Here is an 11,918-nt window from a genome sequence, read left to right as displayed (position 1 = left end):
TTAAAATAATATTTTTTTTAGCATGACTTACTTAACATCTTTTTCAATGTTGGGAAAGTGAACAAAACTTCATGAACCAACTTGATTCAGAATAATGATGAAGTCAAGAGCCTTAGGGTTTACAAACCACTAAGATGTGATTTACCTGAAACTACAACTTAAGTTTGAATTCTCAGCTCAGATAAAATGTTATTTACACATATTATTTATTTTGTATCACTCAATAACTGCCAACTCTTAAAAATATGGTGGTGGCTCAGAAGAAAACTTTCGCTGTTCTAAAATAACCACTGAGCATACAAATAACTTTTCCTAAAAGTGGATCCTCTACCATCTGAGAGGTTATGTGGTCTAGAGGAAAAGAGCATTGGTCAGGCATTAGTAGACCCAGTTACCAGTCCCAACATGTTATAAATCAACTAGATCTGAACAAACTGGTTGCCTAGAATACATTCATTTACTCTTGTGTAATGTAGGAATAGGATGATAACTTGTATTAGTAGGTATGCAGGTCCCTTGTAAGTTATCAATTACTATATAAAACAAATGCAAAGATTCTTTCTCTTTCAATGCTTTGAAAGGTGGTAAGTATTGCCATTGTGACTAAATTGTGACCTAAGCTTTTGTTTCACTTTGTTTGCAAAAGGGAGGAGAAGTTTTTTTTTAAAAATAATTATATAATTATCTTTGGGGTCCTTCCCCTCTTTAATATATCGTCATTTCTTTCACCTTGTTGAAGCTGAATGAGTGAGCATCTAAGTGTGTTCAGCAGTTGGAAATATAAGTATGATGCAGTGAGACTCTACATCCATATATTCATCAAAACATTTCACAGGGATCTCAATAGTAAGTATGCAGTGGATGGGACAAAATCACAACAGGCAACTTTATTTGTAGAATTTGATCCAAAACCCAAGAAAAAAATAAATTAAAAGCGCTGAGTCTCTATTATGTTTGTACACAAAATAAACCAAAAAATACATCAGCATTTACCATGAGATCATTTAAATGTATTTGCAAATGATTTGGTAAGGGAAACATCTGATTTACAACACGGGGAACTTCTTTTAACAACCAGAGACTTAAAAGCACTGCACTGTAGGTCACCTAGACTAGGTTAGCAAGAGTGAACAAAGTGGTAAGTCCAAAAGGCAACCCCCAAACACCTTCCTCAGACGGAGACTTTGGTAACTGTCTGTGGTAAAACAAACAAACAAACAAACAAACAAACAAACAAACAAAACACCAAGTCCTGTTCTTCACTATGCTGGATGGTCATTTCATTTCATTTTGTTCATTCTTCTCCCGCAATGATGAGTCCATTTTAAATACTTCAGGTATTATGAAGACACTCCAAATCCACAGAGCAGCATACACGTCCATTCTGTGCATCAAGACGTAAGGGTTAGCCAACTGAGACAGAGGCTATATATATATCAATCAGCAATGTGCATTTTCATATTCAAAATGACCATATCTACGTTTTGACATAAACTCCATGAATGCTACTTAAAGTTAAGAAAAATGCTAGGGAAGGAGTGGTAAGGGAGGAAGGACATATGAGACCCTCTTAAGTCCCTCCTGCTAGATCTTGCTGGCAGTATAATCTCATACCTCTGAGCTCAAACCAGCTTTGGGACTCCACCCCCTGTATTTCCAGGTTGTTTATACAACTAATTCACTGGACTTATTCTAGGTAAAATTGTTTTCAAAAACAAACCCCTCAAAGATCATTTGCCATGAACAAAGCTAATCCAAAGTACCACAGGGACCTGAAGGCAACTCCAAAATGGGTTCCAGAAAGGTCTGTATATTAGGAATAGAGTCTCTCGTGGTGACTATGAAGGTAACAGTACATGTTTAGATATATAAATTATTGGAAATTCATTAAAAATCAAGGACATGCATTAATGTAAATACACCTTTATAATCCCCCTAAATGAATCTCAAACCTGACCTCAAAGAAATACTACTAAATAACAGTTTCCACATCCCTCGGTCATTTTCTTTGCTGGGGCTGAAGGTACACACACACACACACACACACACACACACACACACACACACACACACACACACACAGGACCATGGTTCTTTTGCTATGTGAAGTTTGATATTGGCCTTTTTCTATTGGGGCTGAATCTTAAGATGGCACTTTCTCATCTACCTTTGTAACAGCCATAAAAAGATGAGTTGGGAACCTTCCACTGATGTTTGGAACTGAGCCAGGATTTGATAGAACAGACTAATATTTTAAATGTGCTTAATCACGGGAATCTTAAACAGATGTTTTGACGGAGATTTGACACTGCCTAACCCCTGCTCCGAGTCCAATGTAGTCGTAGCTCTTCCAAGCACTGTAGGGAGGAAGGGGTCAGTTTTTAACTTCAAAGACATATGAGGATCCCTCATGGGAACTCCTCTAAAAAGACAGGAAAATAATCACAATTAATTAAATCCTGCAGCAAGAGCTTCGGGTTCCCGCATTAGGCACTGTGATAATTAAACAACGCAAACAACTTCATAGAACACTTTTTTTCTAACACTGACAGTTTCATGAAAGAGCTTATAAAATTTTCCAGGATGAAAAGAGATCTTTTTTCCTTTCTTCCTTTTCTTTTTAATATGCAGGTCAAAATAGCTTAAATCAGCCATAATTGGTCCTAGTATCAATTGTCAAAATTCTGTAGTTCAAAGGCATGAGAGAGGACAATTTTATTCCATGTTCATTTGGAGTTTGCCTTTAAACGCAGTGCAGCTATGATCCATTCAGACATATTAACCTCCTGAGAGAAGTAAATGCCTGCCTGTGTTTTTACCATGCCCCTCAGAATCTGTGCATTCAGTAACATCAGGAATGGACATCCTGCAGGTACTCTCTGACAAATGTTCAAGGCCTGATTGTCCTCAGGATATCCAATTACCTTGCATTTGCAGGTTGTGCAGGGAGATCCAGCCATTGTCCACACTGAGCCGCTAAGCCTTGAAATGCCATAGCTGTCCAGGCAAGTTTTTCTGATGTCGTAGGCAATGTTATCAGCCAGGCAGGGGTCACTCACACAGCGGGGACAACACTCCCCTTCCAAGATGGCTGTGTACTCACAGCTCAAATTGGGGCAAGTGAGTGGCCAGCAGTCTACCTCTCCTTCCTGTAGAGAGAAAGCCAAAAATGGCTCATCTATGTCCTTATGCACAATTCTGTTCCCAAAGTCCCGGGGCGGGGGGGCGGTAATTCTCATCATTGTCCTTACTGAATGTTTTTACTTCTACCTTTATAGGTAGAATATGCTTCCTCCTTGAAGAGCTACCACAGATATCACCTCCTCCAGGGTGCTTTTGCTGACTGTCTAGTGCGGCCCAAAAAAGAGGCAGGTCCTATCCCTGGGTGCCAGTGGCAGCCCATAATTATTTTTATCATCATACTTATGATCCTTATCATCACTCTCAGTGCAGTTCCAGATTAAGTTTTGAGGCTTTAGGCTTTGGCCTTGTTTCTTTATCTAGCTGGTACTTAGCACAGTTTGTGTCAAAAAATGCTAATCAAATGGGCAATGAGTGAAGAGGTGATAAGGCGTTGGCTAGTGTTAACCTTAGGGGCTGGGGATGGAAGTGAAAACACTTCTGAAATGCTCTGAAAATTTCATGTCTGAAATTAAGCCCGATTCTTCTAAGTGCCTGATGACTGGCTTCTTGAAAAAAAAAAATGCGATTTTCCAGACTGATGTGGAAGTTAATTTTTATAGTTGTATTGGGTTTATTTGCCCTTGGATGGGAGCTTGAAAAAAATGGCTTTGATTTAAATATATCTGAGTGATACTCTTCAGTAGTAGGAGTGAGTCAGAAGAATGCTTTTTATTAAGATGATCTGCACATTCACCATGAGACTTTAGAAAATCTGATAGCGGGCGCCTGGGTGGCTCAGATGGTTAAGCGTCTGCCTTCGGCTCAGGTCATGATCCCAGGGTCCTGGGATCGAGGCCCGCATCGGGCTCCCTGCTCCTTGGGAGCCTGCTTCTCCCTCTGCCTCTCTCTCTCTCTCTCTCATGAATAAATAAATAAAATTTAAAGAAAAAAAAAAAAGAAAATCTGATAGCAATTTACAGTACAATTTCTCTAAATGCTTGTCTTCATACAGTATCCATAGACTAAATCACTAATTTCAGCCTATGTTAAACTATGGAATGTAGCTAATAGGTTCCATTATAAGTTGACTTGGTTGTGACTTGGTTTCAGAAGTTATGACTTCCTCACAGATGGAACATCATATTCACTATGATTATGTTTCCCAACAGTCTTTGCATCCTTTAGAAAGCTTTGTGTGTGGTGTGATTCGAAACAGAGAGAACCAGGTACAGCAATTAAATTTTTTTCTCTGGACACTCTCAAATCTTATGATACCATTAGTATTTTTATATTAAGGTCCAAAACTACCTTCATTTTTTTTCTTTATGAAGGTTTAGCATCCAAAACAGAGTTTTCAACCTAGGAAACGTTATCAATAGCAACTGTTGTGCACTAAGTACCTTCTTTGTGCCAAATACTGCATTTGTGCTTCACATAATTTCTCTTATCTTCAGAGCAGAACTACAAAATAGATAGTTTCCCTTGTGTACAATGAAGGAAAGAATGATCGGTGCATTGCGAGGACTTGCCCAGATTAACAGCACAGAGCTAACACATGGGAGACGTAAGATTAAATTCTTGGTCTCTCTGACTCAATCCCTGATGTTTCTGCTACGTTCTGTTATCTTTCATATTGAAACTTTTAATGGTTAGATCCCAAGAAATCAAAGACTGGGCTCTATAAGAACTACAGGTCCCAGTCAAGGCTTTGAAGACTTTCTAATCATGGGGGCATTTTTCTTGATCTGGACTTGCCAAAAAGTTCATCTGACCTATGAACACTTTCTTTTTGCCTTCTATATTGTTTTTTGTTTTGGGTTTTTATAAGTTTTAATTCCAGTATAATTAACATACACCGTTATATTCGTTTCAGGTGTACAATATAGGGATTCAAGTCTTCCATCCATCACCCAGTGCTCATCACAGTGCCCTCCTTAATCCCCATCACCTATATCACCCATCCCCACCTGTCTCTGTATATTACTTTAAATAGTATAATCTGAATGTCTTCAGGCAGAGCATTTGCCCCTTAGTAGCCACAAGAATTGCGCTCCCTGAATAGACTCTCAAATAGCAGGAAACTCAAGCCCTTAGGCAACTGAGTTAGCAACCTTTCCAGGGTAAAGGGATAAAAGCCTGTCAGGGAAGCTGACATACCAGACACCGGCACTGCTGGCAGCTATGAGTCCAATTGTCTCCGCTCCGATACAGCTTGTGTCCATTTTGATCTAAACATTGACTTGTGACCCTGGTGTCACACTCTGGGCAACAGAAAAGGTCAACACTTGGATTCTGGCAATCACAAGCGGTCCGTCGGCAGAATATCTTTCCGTCCTGTTTAGAAATGAGGTGAAGGAGGGTTACATCATTAGGGAAACAAGGTAGCGGCACTATGAAAAGCAAGCCTTATAAACACTTTACAGAGCACACAGGAAAGATTTTTTAGAGTCAAAGTACTCCCCTGGCCACCTTTCATTTTGTTCAAAACAGATGCACATGTGTGCGCGAGCACACATGCACCCCTTTCCCCGACCTTGCCTACAGAGCAGCCCGTGTAAAAACGGAGATATTTCTAAGTTTAAAAAAGTCAGTATGTTCTTTGAAACTCCCTTTTTCCCCCAAAAAATCACATTTCTAAGTAAAATTACAATTAAACTAAGCAGTTAAAAATGCATCTATGCTCAAGAACTTGAGTGGAAAATCATGCTACTGTATTTTTCCCAATTCATAATGATAACATGAAACACATTCAAAGGCATTCATTGAATTTTATCTCTGTCTCAACTCTGGGAGGAAGTCTGACTATACCCTTTTTACAGAAGAATTAACTGAGGCCCAGGGATGCTAAATGATTTATCAAGTATGGAGTTAGCGATCTCTAAGGAACTCCATCAGGGCTTCTGGTTTCAAAACAATTTTTCTTCTACAAGACAGGCTTTAGGTGGCTTATTACAAAGGGCTCTGATTAGGTGCCACCTTCCACCTTGAGGCAGTTACCCAAATAATAGGCCCAGTACAATTTCTGGAGTAATGGCCCTGAACACTCATAAAGACGTGAAGTTCAACAGCACTCAAACATTAAGACTGCACATTTGCAGCCTGTCCCCATTATACGTGTGTTATTCACAGTAATTTCTCACCTCAGACAATAAAAAATGCTGAAAATGTAAGGTAAGACCTGTGGCGACATTTATGGTTATAACTGCTTTGCTGAATATTTACAAAACCAAAGACTCTCAGAGCCAGTGGCACCTTAAAGGACACATAACCAAGCCCCCTGGACCTATACTGAACCCTCTCTAAAGCAGTCATATTCAAAAGTCATCAAGCCTGTGCTTGAAGCTCTCCTTCTCAAGGAAGCCACCACTACGGAAGGCACTCAAAGTATATATCTCTGTTCATGTCTGAATGTTAAAAACTGGACTTCTTGTTGCCTCTGTCCATTGATCCTTGTCCACACCCATTGCTAGTCACAGAACTCCCAGTCCTTTCTGTCACATTTTCAACTCTTTTGTTCTTAGAAGACAGCATTTATGTCTCCCCTGAATCATCTCATCTCTGGATTAAACATCTCTAATTTTTTGACCAGTCCCACTAGTTTTGAGTCCCTTCAGTGTTATAGTTGCCTTATCCTCAACAGTTTCAAGTATTTCCAATAGTAGTAGTAGTAATAATAATCTACCATAATTTTAACACTTATTTTGGGCCATACATTGTGCTAAGCCTTTTATATGCATTAGCACATTTGGTCTTGATAATTCTGTGGAGTATGATTTACACTCCATTTCTCACATGAGGTAGCTGAGTAAAAGAACTAAATATAATTCTTCAGTAACAGTCTGACCAACACAGTGAATTGGGACTCATGGTCACCTTGTACTTTCTTTAATGCAGTCTGACTTCAATATTTACTTCCCTACTTACTATGGTTATGTCATGGTGTTGATTTATATTGAGCTTAATGAAGACTAAAACCTCATTCAGCCCTATCCCCATCTTGTGCACTTAGTTATCTGGGGGGTAGCAAAGATAAAACCTGATGTTTATCCTTACTGTACTGCACCTTGTTAGGTCCATTTCATCTCTCCTGCCTGTCACAATGTTTTCTAAATGCTGTTTCTGTCATCCACCATAGTTTGTCCTCTTTCACAGCTTTATCTGCAAACTTGATGGACCTGCCCTCGGGGTCTTCATCTACTTCATCGATAACAATGTTGAATAGGACAGGGCTTGCTGAGACAAGTGTACTGTCAGCAAAAGCGGAAATCTTTAAATGCTTTATATTTTTTATGGAGAATGGAAAGGAGACATGCTGGTTAAGTATATAATAATAACATAACAGGTTGAAAAATGCTTTTCCTCAAAGCGTGTGCATTTTCTCTATTACTGTAAGAAATGACAGGAAATCATAATTTTCCAAATATCAAGGGGTAAAAGATTATACAAACACACACACACACTCTCTCCAGTTACGCAGGTGAATTGAGTCAGAGATTATAATTAGTCTGGACCAAGAACTGTCCAGATTCTAGGCATCTTCCAACAATAGGCCTTTATTCTAACTCACTAACATATCTTGCTTGTGTAATCATTGCCCAGAAAGACTCCCTAGTGATTTATTTTAGCCAAGAAGTTAAGCAAAGTAATGGTAGCTACAACATAAAACCACTGGGTCAGCTCAGCTACTGAGGTCACAATACTACTCTCCCCAAGTATAGAAGGACTGGGCCTCAGTAACCGACAGAGCTATCTATGTCCACAAACCATATCAAACAGGGACAGATTCTTCTAGAAGGGGTTACTGTCCACAGGCAAGGAAGCCCAATCAGAATACTGTGTTTCTCTCCTCATGTGGGGATTAAAAGAATGAATAAGTGGATAGCCTCCAGGGTTAGTGCAAAATAAAGCAATTTCATATCTCATCAATTATGTGAAAATGCCAAATAGGCCCCTCTTAGTTTCTAACATATTTTAGAACGATGGCTATGTTCATTTTGCCTTTTGAATTACAGAGTAACTGTCAAGAAAATCATTTTTAATAATGAAAATGTCACAGGTGGCTCCATTAATTCAGTGATAATGTCATTACAAAACCTCAGCTCACAGAACACAACCACGCTAGAATCCAAACTTGGCAAGGAAATGGAACTCGGGGATGGTGAGTAATCCTTCTCATGGTACATCTCTGGGGTCATTCCCAGAGCTTGACCTCTGTCCCAGCTGGGGTGGTCAGAACAAGCCCCATTTACATGCCAAAGATGTATTTTCTCACCCTTCTGCCATAGAAGCTAAATGCTTTTCTGCAGTTTTATAATGAAAACTCAGCTATAAACAATTAATAATCATTGTAATATTTAAATTGCTCCTGAATTTTAAGAAGCAGGGACAAACACCTTCCTAGCAAATAAAAAATGAATTTATTCTTATAATGCCATGGAAAGTTATAAGTTTTATATTATAAATTACACATTTTATTACTGAATACTCGACACACTAATTTATTTAGTCCAGATTGCAAAATAACACTTTTTTTTTTTTTTTTCTGCCACAGCTTGGAAACTTTTAAATCAAGAAGGAAGACTTAGGTAAGATAATTGATGTAAATTGAATAATAATATAACCTGGGGTTTGGCAAACTGATGCCTACAGTCCAAATTCGGCCAGTCACCTGTTTCTGTAAACAATGTTTAATAGAACACAGCTTCCCTCATTCATTTACATATTGTCTGTGGCTGTTTTCATACGCTAAGGGCAGAGTTCAGTATGCGAGACAGAGACCGTCTGGCCCTTTACAGAAAACATGTTTTGATCTCTGATACAAAGGGTAAAATTAAGAGTGGTACTCCAGACCCACCCATCTGTTCTACCTTCTCACGTGCAAATTTATGGTGGTGTGCTATCCAATCTTCCTTACAAAATATTAATTTTGCCTCCAGGTTACATCCCACAACTAGCCCATTAGCCCTCTCTAATTAGCACCTCTCCAGTAAAACCTTTAACAGTCATTGAAGCCAACTGCCTCATTTTAATGAAGAGGAAATCACGTCCAGAGAGGGGAAAGGACTTTTCCACACAGCAAATTAATGACAAAATAGGAACCAGACCTTACTCTGGACTTCTATAGCAATGATTTTCCAATATGCCGCTTCCTTGTGTCATGAGGAGCCTGAAGAGCAGGGTACAAGAACTTCACACAAACTGAAATCCGAAGGATTCTTGGGCCGACAGTTCTCAAAGTGTGGGCCTCACACCAGCAGCATTAGAATCTCCCTGGAACTAGCTAGAAATGCAAACTGTTCTGCTCCAATCCAATCTACTGAACCAGAAATTCCAGGGGTAGGGTCAGTGATCAACATTCCACAAGCCCTCCAGGGGATTCTGGTGCAAGGGAAAGTTTGAGAATGTCTGATCGAGAAATAAGGTAACCCAGTCCGTTGGGAGATTAGCATGGCCTAACCCTCAAGGTTCTGCAGTGAAATGCAGGGCTTGGAACTGCACAGTGGAAGTATGAAGTCAGGGGGGATGGAAAAGAAGACCCTCTTCCTTGACAGGACCACTAGAGTTTTGAGGGAAACTAAACTTGCCACTTTGTTCCTCTTTCAAAGAAAAGGAAACACAATCTTAGGGCTTGCACAGCCAATTCCTACCATCAGGAACACCCTAGCCAGGAAGGTATTGACAATCCTGCTGGTTAGGTTCAGAGAGCAAAGCAGAGCATTTCTCTGAGTAACCTGCAGGATTTCAGAAAGCTAGCCTCTACCCTGGCCCCAGGCACAAGGTGACTCATCCCTGTTCTTCACTCTATGAGTGAGTGCCACATGGAGAATGGCAGGGTTATTTTATTGTCAGCCCCTGCCCCCCCTGTGCAGGTAGAGCTTTCTTCTTGCCTGAAGGAAACCCACGAACCCGTGAGGTTTCCCTACCATGGCCACCTTCCTCAGTTTCTGGGCAAAGGCTTAGATGAGGCCAGGTCAAATGGCCAGCATTCCAGACAATCTCCTGGCAAAGGTCCTCTCCTCTACCCTCCTTCTGTTTATGATGACATGGAGGGCGACTGGTTATTATTTATGGTATCCATTTCCCTATCCACCTCCATCATTGCCGGAAAAACTCAAGACGTGGTATTGTTCGAGTCTTCAGTATTACATGCAGTTTCAGGATGAAGGCCATTCACATTTCAATTAAGAAAGCAAACAAATAAAACAAAACAGTGCTGCAGGAAGCAAAGAAATGAAATCTGGCCTGCATAGCATGTTCTTTTTCTGCCACTGGATTTTCCAGTTACTACTAATAGTAGCTGTAGTAGGTAAAGGTGCAGGAGTAAATACAGTGTCTGACCTTTATCCAGTGTGCACCGGCCTAACTTGTAAACCCTGGCTCTTTCTTTTGTCAGTGACCTGAAATCTTTTGCCCAAGAAAATGGGGCAGCTAAGTCTCAAACGTGCCGCTCTGGAGCTTCTTTTCTGCCCACAGAATGAGGGCACATATTGCCACAGAGGCAGAGGGTCTGACATTACAGCTCATCAGGACACATCACTGGATTTCTGTGTTCCCTTTCCCATGTGCTCTTACCTCTCTATCCCCTGTTCAGGTTCTCATCTGTACTCTCCTGAAACTTTACTTCAGCCTCAGTGGTATCTCTCCGTTTAGTTCTGATCTCCTCAGTCTTTCTACAGTGCTGTCGATCAGACCTTGATTGGGCCATGCCAATCCTAGACAGAAAGTCACTCATGATCCTCCGCAGCCTATAAATTAAGTCTAAATTCTATCGTCTGGCTGTGTCCCTAGCCTTTAGCTCCAGGGTTATCATCAGCTATCCCTTTCCCATACTCTTCTTTTTTTCTGATATTCTAAGCTCAGAATTTACTTCACATCTTCCTTATCAGAACATAGGTAATGTCTTTGCTTCTTTGTTCTTCTCTTCCCTCTGTTTGGGAGTCACTTTCCTCACATCTCTCATTGGCTAAATTTCTCATCCTTGAAGGTCTCACTCAAACTTCACCTCCTTATTGCTTTCTGTATCTTCTGAGGATAGGGTATATTTCCCCTTTCTATGCTCCTAGAACAAACTGTTCATGATTCTTCCAGGGCACGACAGGTGATTGTTTATGTATCTATTTGCCTGTTCATCTCCGTAATCAACAATATAAAGATGACCACTACCTATAGTCATACGAAAATGCTGCAGTTTCCTGGAAGCTAATACACCTGAGACCTCTCTCTCTTCCCACATAGCACAGGTAGAAAATAAAGATGTCTTCCTAAAGCCCTTGACAAATTTATAAATGGAAGAGCCAGAGATGGGTATCTGTGAAAACAAACTAACTAAGATTTAGGGGTCAAGCCCAGAGAGAGAATCATTTTTCACTCTGGGTATCTGTAGTATGGATAATGCTGGAAGAACATGGGTTCCAAGCAATTCAGCAATCTTTCTGTGCCTAATCAATTAAGTAGTCTAAAGGTGCATAAAAATCACTGTCACTATCAGGGAAGCATATGGAATCTAAACAGAAGCCCAAATCCATTTGTGTTGGCCTGGCTTTATTGTTGAACTCCATTAAGTTGTGGACATGTTTCAAGACCTCTTTCAATTGGCATGAAACACTAGTAGCTAACCTGGTGTATTGACTCAAGGCGGCGGGGGGTGGGGGGGCGGGGGGGTAGTGGTCTTTAAAATAACTTTGACTCATTTTTGGTAAGTGATTACTTATAGAGAGCTCTCTGCAAGGCTCTGAGCTGAGTACTTCAAATATACCTTTATCTTAGTTCACTCTCACAGCAAGTGTGTCCGTAGA

General features: G+C 40.3%; 1 protein-coding gene across 3 annotated transcripts in view; it reads right to left on the bottom strand.

Annotated features, from left to right (window-relative positions):
• Window positions 1-859: 859 nt before the first annotated feature.
• The window catches only part of NELL1 (neural EGFL like 1), an 821,645-nt gene continuing 810,586 nt past the window's right edge, over window positions 860-11,918 (bottom strand). For all 3 annotated transcript variants that reach the window (XM_027581185.2, XM_027581188.2, XM_027581186.2), the window contains 3 exons: window positions 5,281-5,457; window positions 2,925-3,149; window positions 860-1,384 (listed from right to left, as the gene is read on the bottom strand). In XM_027581185.2, the coding sequence (XP_027436986.1) occupies window positions 1,334-1,384; window positions 2,925-3,149; window positions 5,281-5,457 (453 nt within the window). In that variant the 3' untranslated portion in view covers window positions 860-1,333. The remainder of the gene's footprint in view (window positions 1,385-2,924; window positions 3,150-5,280; window positions 5,458-11,918) is intronic.

Source organism: Zalophus californianus, chromosome 11, assembly GCF_009762305.2.
Source record: "Zalophus californianus isolate mZalCal1 chromosome 11, mZalCal1.pri.v2, whole genome shotgun sequence".
In the NCBI taxonomy this organism is placed as follows: Eukaryota; Metazoa; Chordata; class Mammalia; order Carnivora; family Otariidae; genus Zalophus; species Zalophus californianus.
The sequence above is the reverse complement of the archived record's forward strand: the minus strand, read 5'-3'. Positions and strand labels throughout refer to the sequence as shown.